At 47.3% G+C, this 12,023-nt stretch overlaps 1 protein-coding gene across 1 annotated transcript; it reads right to left on the bottom strand.

The window, feature by feature from the left end:
- Positions 1 to 941: 941 nt before the first annotated feature.
- Positions 942 to 7,088, bottom strand: LOC123071465 (nuclear pore complex protein NUP62). The gene is made up of 9 exons (XM_044495030.1): positions 5,585 to 7,088; positions 5,239 to 5,326; positions 5,053 to 5,134; positions 4,786 to 4,908; positions 3,749 to 3,826; positions 2,558 to 2,661; positions 2,332 to 2,419; positions 2,167 to 2,265; positions 942 to 1,225 (listed from the first exon to the last, which is right to left on the bottom strand). Exons 1-9 carry the CDS (start codon positions 6,987 to 6,989, stop codon positions 1,133 to 1,135), a joined length of 2,160 nt encoding a protein of 719 aa, XP_044350965.1. The 5' UTR covers positions 6,990 to 7,088; the 3' UTR covers positions 942 to 1,132.
- Between the last annotated feature and the right edge of the window lie 4,935 nt (positions 7,089 to 12,023).

Consider the following 12,023-nt stretch of genomic DNA (forward strand, 5'->3'; position numbering starts at 1 on the left):
CCGCTCCAGATTTCCTCCCCTTTTGCCAGTGGTATCTTCCGACCGTCCTCGAGACCGGGGGTTCGGCATGTGCTTTCTATGAGTAGCTCACAGCGCACATGTCCTAATCTAACGCCAAGTTGCCCAGGGTTCCTCTTAATAATCATATGGCATGCTACCAATTAATACTTGCTTCGCCCTATTGATACCTGCCACTATCCGTTGAATGGAATCCCAGGCGAGAAAAGAATACTCGTACCAACTGTACCTGTCTACGGAGCTGTGCTTAGTGCGGACTGCTGTTTGCGGCCAAGCTGTAGGTGATGCCAACATATGCCCATATACCGGCGTGGCTGACGCGCCTGATTTTGCGACCGCTTGTGCTGTCTGACTATTTTTACCAAACCTTTCGTTTAGGGTAAAGGTAGGCGATAGCTTTCTTTTTAGGTGCATCTAGATTCCAAAGCACAGACCAGAAACATCATAGGCAAGCATAACATCCATTACCGAGGCAAATAATCATGTCAGGGAGGAGAACCAGCTAAAACACATCCACATCTTTTGCTCACAGCACAGGGAAAGTGTCCTACGATAGCAACAATGCATCTTTCCTAAAGCTCGTATGCCTTTGAACAACAAACGGAAGTATCATATCAGATCGCGAGAGAAAGCTCAGAAGGTAACTTCTAGGCCTATGGTTGGCTGCATACGCCACTGCCCAGCCCAATGGTCAATACCGCAGTACTTTTTTGGATGTCAAATACTGCAGATACTAAGGACACTTGACTCGTCATAGAAAAGCTATATCTCAACTCAACTGGTCTAAACATACTTGGAACCAATCACAGACAAAACATTTAGAGAAGTCCCATGTTTGCTCATCTAGAGAGGGCACAACCGCGCAATTGTTAACGACAGATTTTTTAAAAAATTTTGAAGTCTGTTATAATGAAGCAGGGCAGTTCATCTAACAAGCAGTTTGAATTCCAATGAACAGCGTCAACACGGTAAATCATGTTAAGAACACGTCACAGAAGTACTTGAATGTAGGGGAAAGCGGTGAAACTTTTACTTTGAAACAGCAGAACTACCAACATATATAGCACGTTTTAATACCCACGAGCAGACCACCAAATGTCCATCCAGGACTGAATCAGCTTAACCAAAACCTTGGGATTCCAGAGTCGCGCTCAGCCGCAGTACTATTGTTGGGCAGTCTCTGTATTCTGTTTGAGAACTCGTTTGCCTGTGAACAATTGAGGAAAAGGAGAATCAATAATGATTTTGCATCAGCCCATCCGACCTACTAATCCCACCAAATAAGCACTGTTAAAAGAACATATGCATATAACACCAAACCTAACAACAAGTGAAGAACAAAAAATTGGGACCAAGTTTCTCTTATTCCATTCATAGGAAAGATTTCACCAAAACCATGAAAGGATGGTATGGAGGAAAAAGCAGGATTCCGCAGAACAGTACATGAAGATACAGGGATAAGCTTCCAGGATTTGCTCAGAGGCAACATTCTATCCGACAGTGTCAACACAGGAATCAAGTTCGTAAGCTCAACAGCAGGATTCTATTGTATCATAGCAAAAAATACTGGAAAAAATTATTCTGTGTCATATCAGCATTATTGGTAGCGCCTATATTCTCAAAATGTAGGACTGTAGGGATGCGGAAGGTATATATTGAAGAAATAGACAGATCAATAAAAATATTAGCCGAGCACAATGCAAGCTAACACCTTCAGAACACATCAGAAATTATTGAACAAAAACAGGAAACGCGGCACAATTATTATTATTTTATTACCCCCAAATGTAACTAGCATTTGCAAGCAGACCGTGTGGATGTGATGAACAGAACATTGAACTAGTCTAAAACATTTTAAAGATAAAATAATTTAAGATAACCCCCTGAACTTTCCCAGCGAGATAATGAAACTTCAGCCCCCTGAGATGGTTTTGCACCGCAGTTTAGACTTCCTAAACTCTTTTTTTTCAATAAACAACCACCCAAAACCGCCTCGAGAGGTTAAACTATCGGTTTTGTATGTTCAGGAGGTTGGGTATCTCACATCATAGTGTAAGAAGTTATGTAGGCCAAGCATCAAAGTTCAGGGAGTAATCTGGCTTTTTCCAAATATTAATGAACAAACAGTCACAAAAAGGAAAACCTGACCTTCTCATCAATCCACATTAGAGAGCGCAGTTGATTATCCAGTATTCGGACAGCAACATCAAATGGTGCCATGGTATCCGTAGCCTCAAGCTCACCACCCTGCATTGGACAAGGAGACTCAAGCAATGCTCATCACAAGGCAAATGTTACAATCTGGATATTTACCTGAGTAGAATTCATGGTCTGAATGATGGATTTCACTTGTTCTGTCATATGCTGCAACTCATTCTCCACAACTTCAGCTTGCTCGTACCTTTGCATTGCCAAATAATTTGGTTAGAGATTTTGTTTCTGAAATAAGTTGTATCATTTGTTTACTGGAGATTAAAAAGTCAAACTAAACCCAAGACTAAAATAAGAAGCTAAAACAGCCAAAATACATTGAACTAACATTATATCCCTTGCCGAGGCAGCCTCATCTTCACGAAGTAAGACCCGTTCATCCTGGAATATACGCTCGGCTTCCTCCTCCATGCTCTGCAGAGCCTTGTCCACCTGCAATTATAAAACATGTAGGTTGTAAGTACAAAGCTCAATAATTAATCTCTGCAGGCTCACCCTATATGGATAAGTCGCTAAGAAGACTAATCTCGAAGTCTGGTAGTCTCGGTGACCAGAAAATTCCAGCGCATATGCACTCACATCAGTTCTATCAGATTATCAATATTGCGCCTGCGAGTAACCTGTTTCCCACCAAAACCATGTGACAGTCCAACACTATTATTGTATGTATAAGAAACGTTTACTTCTTGAGCAGTGTGTATTAAACAATTTGATAGACAACCTAGCTGTAAGTCAGTTCAGCGTGTTAAGCAAAAATCTGCAATGCAAATTCTGAACAAGCATGACAATCCTCACTCAACTGAACTTCCAATTGGTAAATTGACAGACACAAATGTACAATCAATTAAATGACTGTGTGATGGCTAACTAACATACTAAGTAAATAACACATTCAACAGAGGGCCTAATTGATTATGCAATTAAATCGTCCGATGGGAGCTGTGCTAAAAATTACAAAAAAAATGTGCATCTAACCCTCAACAAGGTGGCTTTTGTTGGTGACATCACTTAAAAACCATCGACATGACTTTAAACATCAGAAATTTATTAGAAAAATGCACAAAATTCTTGTAAAGATAAAACCTCAATCAGGCAATTCTGTATCATTATTATAGTTATAAACCACAAATCTTAGATACAATCTACGAGATATTTAAACACACAAGATTAGAAAGAGACATCAGGCTATCAGGCATAAAAACATCTCTGGTCGACATATATCTCAAACCAATTTTATCCAACAACATAAGTACATGATGGACTAAAATGAAGGAATGATCTCTCCCAGGGCAGCTTATAAATAGCTCCCTCTAAAGTTTGCAAAGTTTGACTTTTCAAAAAATCTATACGCGCTACATTATGGAATGGAGGTAGTATATCATATGAAGGAAAGCAGACAAGTAGAATATTTGTGTTTAGAGATCAAGTAGAATGAGACACAAAACAAACACAAAGAAAACTAACTTGTAGCTAATATATGAGCAGACAAGAAAAAGTTCACACACACACACACACACACCTCTTTCTGATGAGTTTCTATCAACTCAAGTTGCCTCTCCAAGCTTGTTTGTGTTTCAACAACTTTGGCCACATCAGCCTGCAACAGGTCAGCATTCAAGATGAAACATAACGATGAAAATTTAGTGTGAACATCATGATTCAAGAGAGAATCTGCTATGTACTGATCTGAAACACATCAAATGGACTCTAGATGAACAACTAGAGTTGATTAAGTACTGGTTTCTATTTATTTTCGTTTCGAATCAACTACAAATATTTTAGATTGCTTATTTTGATGATGGAACTAATTGACTTATTAACGCCCCACCTTTAGGTCCAAATACTGTTATGTTAAGTAACGGAACACAAATTTGTGAAACTGATACTAAGAATGTAGCACCATGCCATGTTTACCCTGGTTAATGATAGAACCATCACTACTTGGCATTGGTCCAATTGGAACAAGACAAGTGGTTGGAGACAACGCGTATGGCTGTCAATAATTTGAAATTTTACCTAAAAGGTGCATACTGACAAGTATTGAAACAAGTCTAAGGAGCTGAAACAACAAATAAGTTGAACCGGATGTAGCATTGACATAGGAACAATCAGCTCATCCTATAGTATTTACGATATACGTTAACACAATTTAAGATTCTCTCCCTTCGTAAGTCATAACATCTGGCTAGAAACCTGGATAAGCCTAAATTGCACTACATGATACTCCCTACATCCTCAATGTAGGTCGTTTTAGCCATCCTCAATGCAATGCTTTTAACATAAAACAATGGAATGTGTAACATTTCTGTTAACCACTATCTTCAACAAATGCATTAGTTGAAAAAAACTACAAAATCAGCAAGTATATATATGTACTTTAAAGAGCTTCAGGTAGACCTAAAAGCAAAAGCTTGCATGAACTGAACTAGAAAACAGAACTGTAATGGGACATACTCTCTGTTCTCAGTTCATATTATAATTCAGTAAAAGAGCTGGCGCTCCCACACATAACATTAATGGACGTTTAATACAGACAAAATTGGCTAAAAGGCATACCTCAAGCCTTATAAGAACATTCCTGTTTTGCAGAATTCTCCTGTCCCATTCAGATATGGCAGTTGCATGCTTCCGGAACTTTGCAGTGCGGTCTTGAAGACCATTGTTCCAGTCCCTAATAATCTATAATAGGTAGCTCCATGAGACTTCAATACCAAAATATCACTAGCTTACTGCGCATCTAAGGTGAAGATGTTCAGAAAGCACAGTAGAAGATCAATCCAGCCTGGAAGAAACGACAGTACTCGAAAAAGATAAGTGCAATACCTCCTCGACACATTTACCAACAATTTCTGACGGAAGCTTAGCTGCTTGAGGTGCTGCTGGAGTGATGGCACTCGTACTAGCTCTGCAGAAAGAATACAAGAGGAACATTGTAGAAAATGTTAAAACCTTGCTATGCAAGTGCAGTAACAAGTCATCGTAGAAATAAACTGAGGGGGGATGTACAACCCAGTGCTGCTAGCTTGAATAGCTGAGGAAGTCGCCTGACTTGTGGTGGCGATGGTGGCTAGTGTGCTTGCAGCTGTAGTAGAACCGCCTGTGGAATACACACACTTAATACGCTCAAGATTGCCAAAGCTGTCACTTAGGAAATTAGTAAACAGACATAGTGGAACAAAAACTGCCAAGGTTACAAAGAACTAAATGGGTACTGAAAGCAATAAGTAGTTCAGGATATGTATACTATGCGCTATTGAGACCTAATTGTTCGGTGTAGTGTATAGTATGCTTGAGCTAATCTAAACACAAGACACCGAAATGCAAAAGGTACTGAGCATGAAGAAATGTATCTCACCAAGCAGTGTAGACTGAGCTGCCGAAGTTGAGCCAGGAGCTGGTGTGGAAGCTTGCAAGCTAAAACTAGGAAATGCAGTTGTTGTGGTAGAAGGAGTCGTGGCTGCAGAAGTAGTGATAGTGGTGGCAGTGGTTGTAACTGCTGCAGCTGATGACGCCTGCGGGACTGTAAAGCTGAAACCGCTAGCGGAGAACAATGATGACCCCGAGGTTGCAGGGGCAGGGGCAGCCGCAGCTGATGGAACAGTGGATGCACTCGTTGCGGAAGCAGAACCAAACGTTGGCGTGGGAGTAGCAAAAGATGCACCGAACGGGGAGCTAAGAGAGGTCGCCGACGAGCTTGCAGCTGCACCAGTATTAGAGAACAATGACGGAGCAGATGCAGCCTGCGAAGTGGCCAAGGAGAAACCACTGGCGGGCGCAGAGGCAGGCGTGGTGGGAGCAGCGGATGCACTGTTGGAGAACGAGAAGGCAGAGGCTGAAGAAGCACCCGAGAACAAGGAAGAGGCGGTGCTGGCCGTCGTTGTGCTTCCTGATGCCGGCGTGAAACCAAACGACGGAGCAGAGACAGTTGTTGCTGGCGCTAATGAAAAGCCAAGGGATGGCGCGGTCGTGGCAGTGGTTGCAGGAGACGAGGCCGCGGCACCGAACAACGGCGCCGTGGAGGTAGATCCAAACAAGGACGAGCCACCAGTGGCGGCCCCAAACAGAGCCGGTGCCGAAGCCGAGGTAGTAGCGGTGCTAGATGCGGCGGGCGCGCCGAAGCCGAATGACGGTGTCGAAGCGGCGGCGGAGCCTGATGCCGATGAGCCAAAGCCGAATCCCGTGGCGGCGCCAGAGAAAAGGCCAGGCGTGGACGGAGCGGAAGAGACGGCGCCGAATATACTGGGGGTGCTGGCGGCGGCGGTGGTCGCACCGAAGAGACCTGGTGTGGCCGCGGGGGAGGAGACGGCCCCGAAGAGGCTCGGGGTGGTGGCCGCAGACGAGGTGGCCGATGCACCGAAGGGGCTGGGGGTGGTCGTGGCGGCCCCGAATATGCTAGGCGTGGTTGCCGCGGCGGAGGTGGCGGGTGCGCCGAAGAGGGGTGAGGCGGACGCGGTGGCCGCGGGCTGAGAGAACCCGAAACCAGTGGCCCCGAAGCCGAAAGCGGACGGGGAGGAAGCGGTGGCGGTGGCCGGAGCGGACGCGGAGGCGGGGGTGGATCCGAAGAGGGATGAACCAAAAGCCGGAGCAGAGGAAGCGGTGGTCGCGGAGAAGGGGGACGAACCGAATGCGGGGGCGGGGGACGAGCCGAACGCGGGGGCGGGGGACGAGGAGAAGGCGGATGGGGCGGTGGAGAAGGAGAAGGGGGAGGACGAGGTGGATCCCGCCCCGCCGGAATTGCCGAACGCGAAGGAGGTCGCCATGGCTGCGACGGCGTGCGTGCGGCCGCCGATTTGGGGCGGATTGCTTAGGTTTTAGCGTGGTTTTGCTGCTGACCCCTTAGCGGATGAGGCTTGAGGGATTTCCTTGTAGGTGCCTTTCGAAATATAGGGTTTACGAGGGGGAGAGAGGAAGTAGATTTTTCTAGACCCACGCATACACTCACCTCTGCTATACACACACTCTATTTCTATATAAGGGCATTTCTAACCGATACCTAAAAAATAGCGAAGTATCCCGCCTGGTATCCAGCAGAGACCCCTGCAATAAGCCAACTCACAATGTGTCTCATACAGTCATACTAGAGAAAATTAATACAGTTTTATGTTAAACGTGATGTGGGTGTAACATTAATGTGAAATATTAGAAGTTACATAAATGAACAAAATCCAGGTAGTTAAGTCCACACAAAATAAACATAAGAAGAATCGGCATCATGGTATATCACTATGTACGAAATAGTGTGCATAGTAGGAGCAATCATGGGCGGAGACAGGGCGGCTGCCTCGGCCGTGAGGCCCATCTTGCATGTACAATATAGCAAATATACTGTAGCAAAGCTAAGGCGGCCTGGGGCGTGAGGCCCATTCTCAAAAAGCTGTTCGCTTGTGCGTCGACTTGGAGTCTTGGACGAACACAACCAATCGGCTGCCCGCCGCCCGTTCCCCGACTTGGACGAACCCTAGGCGTCAGGTGGTTGTGTGGCCTACGTCCCTACCCGCCGGCGCAACTCGCCGCCGCCGACTGTCGGCTGCCGTCGTACCTACCCAACCGGCCAGCTCCGTCCCCTTCGATCCCCTTCTGTGGCATCAAGTTGCGGCACTGCGGGCTGCTGCCCTGTCCGACAAGGCGGCAGGCTGCCCGACAGCTGGCAGGCTGCAGCACAGAGCAGACAACAAAGCAGGAGCAAAGGTATCCTTCCTAGTTCTCTTCGATGTATAGCTCTGTTCGGTGGAGGCGTGGAGCGTTGTTCTGAACTTCTGATGTATAGCTTTAGGAACTGGGAATGTAGCAGTATCTGTCATGTAGCAGGCTACTCCAGATTAGTCCTAATCTTGTAAGCATGGCCCCCTCACTTAGGATTCACTAGATAACCTACATTCCATTGTTGTTGCTTGCATTTTACATTGATTTATGTCAACTGAAACTGTTTATCTCAACCACAATGTTAAGAAATTAGGTCGAACTTACTAAGTGTATCCGGTGTGTGTTTAGTATTTGACCTATGTGCATCTATGTAACGGGTTCATTAGGTAGAGTTCCTTGTATGTTCACTGTATTTTGAAACGAGGTTATGACAATTTCAACAGTCTGGAGTGTACTATTGGGCTTTCTATATATCCAGTTCTCCACTTGCCACTTGGCGGCCTGTGATTTGGGCAAGACTAGCAATCTTTCACAATGTTTGCAATTAAAAATCATTATATTGTACTTGTTGTGGGATTGATTAAAACCACATTGGATATAAGTCAGAATGGTTGGGATGAGTTTTGTAAAGAGGTAACAGACTTTTGTGTCAAATACAACATTCGCTACAAAAAAAGACACATCCGTGACATTTTGGACCGAACGAAATTTTTTTCTGTCATACATATGACACTTCTATGACGATAATTGTGACAAAACCCGGTATCATCATAGATGTGGTGGGCTCCTACTTCTATGACAAAAAATCATGATAGAAAATGGGTTTTTCGTCCTGGGCGGGCCGGAGACGCGGCTGCATGACATTCTTTGGGTCGTCCATGACGAAAAAAACCGTGGTAGAAGCGAGGGCGAGGAAAATTTCAGGGAGTTCCCGGTTACGGTGGATGGTCGGGGGCCGAGCGATGCACGTTTCTCTCATACACGTACGCGCGTGTGTGCGAGACGTTGGCTCTAACTGAACCCGAGCGAGGCGTTGGGCTCTAACCGAACCCGAGCGATTGCACTGCAGGCTACGCGGTACTGAACCCGAGCGATCGATTCCTTCACTACTGCTGCTAACTGAAGCCGATCGATGCTGCCTCTCTGGATGAATAGTGAGCGTTGCGGGGGGTTTTGGATGAACAGTGAGCCGTGGGAGTGGATGAATAGGACCTGTGGCGTTGCCTCTGGGTGAATAGGACCCCGATCGATCGAGCCGGTTGGGGCTGGATGAACAGGACCCCGTGGAGGGCTGGATGAACAGAACGACCCCGTGGAGGGCTGGATGAACAGTAGACGGTGGAGGGGTGGTTAAACAGTAGCCGGTGGAGTAGCGCGTGGTGGAGGCTGGATGAACAGGAGCCCGTGGATGAACAGTCGCATGTGGAGGCTGGAGGAGGTCGACGGTGGATGAACAGTAGCCCGTGGAGGCTGGAGGAGGTCGACGATGAAGATGAACAGTATCTCGTGGAGTCCCGTTTTGCGGTACGCCACACCCCTCCCGATAAACAGGACCCCCGTTTCGACCGTAGCGCTCCAACACAAGTCTGTTTCGTCCGTTTTGCGGTACGCCACACCCCTCTCGATCAACAGGACCCCCGTTTCGATCGTAGGAGGTCCGTTTCGTCCGTTTTGAGGTACGCCACACCCCTCCCGTTTAACAGGACCCCTGTTTCGACCGTAGGAGGTCCGTTTCCTCCGTTTTACGGTACGCCACACCCGTCCCAATCAACAGGACCCCCGTTTTGACTGTAGGAGGTCCGTTTCCTCCGTTTTGCGGTACACCAGACCCCTCCCGATGAACAGGATCCCGTTTCGAACGTGGCCGGTCGAACACAAGGCCGTTTCCTCCGTTCTACCGTACGTCATGCCTCGTTTCCATCGCCTGTTCCGTCCAAGCCCTCCTGATGAACACGACAACGCATTCCGTTCCGACCCAGTCGGTTGGCTCCCCATGAACACGACGACGATGCTGTTTCTCCATTCCGACCCAGCCAATGTACACGAGCCCTGGCCGTACGTATATGCGCGAGTAGGCGTTCGAGACCCCGCCCGTATGTACACATATGTGGCCGTATTTTCTTTCTTGCACCCTGGCCTTTGTATGTATGTGTACATGCTACGTGCGCGCCTCTACTACGACACGTGTGCGCCTCTACATCGACCAGTATATATGTACGTACACGTTCGCAACCAGAATGACAACGCTACGTACGCTTCGACGAGGTGGGTCCCGACTGTCAGGCACTTCCTTGCGTGCGAAGATGTAGCTAGTGGGTCCCAGTAGTCAGGGGGCGAATCGTTTTTTTTTTGCCCAGACGCACTTCCTTGCGTGCAAAGATGTAGCTCGTGGGTCCCAGTAGTCAGGGGGAACGTTTTTTTCGTGAAATACGGTGGCCCGTCCGGTGGGTCACCGCTGTCAGGTGGAGGAATAATTATTTTCCATGTAATAAAGAGGCACTTCCTTGCTGCGACCATGGACCCAGCTATCAGCCTCTCCACGTATAGTCCACGTCCGATGGAACTCGTTCCTTAACCATGTTGATGTTGGAAATATGCCCTAGAGGCAATAATAAAAGTATTATTATATTTCCTTGTTCATGATAATTGTCTTTTATTCATGCTATAATTGTATTATCCGGAAATCGTAATACACGTGTGAATACATAGACCACAATATGTCCCTAGTGAGCCTCTAGTTGACTAGCTCATTGTGATCAACAGATAGTCATGATTTCCTGGCTATGGACATTGGATGTCGTTGATAACGGGATCACATCATTAGGAGAATGATGTGATGGACAAGACCCAATCCTAAGCCTAGCACAAAGATTGTGTAGTTCGTTTGCTAGAGCTTTGCCAATGTCAAGTATCTCTTCCTTTGACCATGAGAGCGTGTAACTCCTGGATACCGTAGGAGTGCTTTGGGTGTATCAAACGTCACAATGTAACTGGGCGACTATAAAGGTGCACTACAGGTATCTCCGAATATATCTATTGTTTTATGCGGATCGAGACTGGGATTTGTCACTCCGTGTAAACGGAGAGGTATCTCTGGGCCCACTCGGTAGGACATCATCATATGCGCAATGTGACCAAGGAGTTGATCACGGGATGATGTGTTACGGAACGAGTAAAGTGACTTGCCGGTAACGAGATTGAACAAGGTATTGGATACCGACGATCGAATCTCGGGCAAGTAACATACCGATAGACAAAGGGAATTGAATACGGGATTGATTAAGTCCTTGACATCATGGTTCATCCGATGAGATCATCGTGGAACATGTGGAGCCATCATGGGTATCCAGATCCCGCTGTTGGTTATTGACCGGAGAACGTCTCGGTCATGTCTGCATGTCTCCCGAACCCGTAGGGTCTACACACTTAAGGTTCGATGACGCTAGGGTTATAAAGGAAGCTTGTATGTGGTTACCGAATGTTGTTCGGAGTCCCGGATGAGATCTCAGACGTCACGAGGAGTTCCGGAATGGTCCGGAGGTAAAGATTTATATATGGGAAGTCCTGTTTTGGTCACCGGAAAAGTTTCGGGCGATATCGGTATTGTACCGGGACCACCGGGAGGGTCCCGGGGGTCCACCAAGTGGGGCCACCTGCCCCAGAAGGCTGCGTGGGCCAAGTGTGGGAGGGGACCAGCCCCTAGGTGGGCTGGTGCGCCCCCCACAAGGGGTCCAAGGTGCAAGAGAGAGTGGGAGGGGGCAAACCCTAGTCCAGATGGGCCTTAAGGCCCACCTAGTGGGCGCCTCCCCTCTCTCCCCCTCTTGGCCGCCTCCCCAAGTCCCATCTAGGGCTGGCCGCACCCCTTGGGGTGGGAAACCCTAAAGGGGGCGCAGCCCCTTCTCCCCTATATAAATAGAGGCCTGGGGATGCCCATAACAGATGAGAACTTCTCCTCTCGTTGGTGCAGCCCTGCCTCTCCCTCCTCCTCCTCTCCCGTGGTGCTTGGCGAAGCCCTGCTGGATTGCCACGCTCCTCCATCACCACCACGCCGTTGTGCTGATGTTGGATGGAGTCTTCCTCAACCTCTCCCTCTCTCCTTGCTGGATCAAGGCGTGGGAGACGTCACCGGGCTGTACGTGTGTTGAATGCGG

The sequence above is a fragment of the Triticum aestivum genome, chromosome 3B (genome assembly GCF_018294505.1).
Source record: "Triticum aestivum cultivar Chinese Spring chromosome 3B, IWGSC CS RefSeq v2.1, whole genome shotgun sequence".
In the NCBI taxonomy this organism is placed as follows: Eukaryota; Viridiplantae; Streptophyta; class Magnoliopsida; order Poales; family Poaceae; genus Triticum; species Triticum aestivum.

Coding starts and splice junctions, on each gene's coding strand:
- LOC123071465 (XM_044495030.1), bottom strand. CDS start 6,989: ATGGCGACCTCCTTCGCGTTCGGCAATTCCGGCGGGGCGGGATCCACC. Junction 3,827..4,785: donor ATGTTCTTATAAGGCTTGAG/GTATGCCTTTTA, acceptor GACCTGTTGCAG/GCTGATGTGGCCAAAGTTGT. Junction 1,226..2,166: donor TAATGTGGATTGATGAGAAG/GTCAGGTTTTCC, acceptor AATTGTTCACAG/GCAAACGAGTTCTCAAACAG.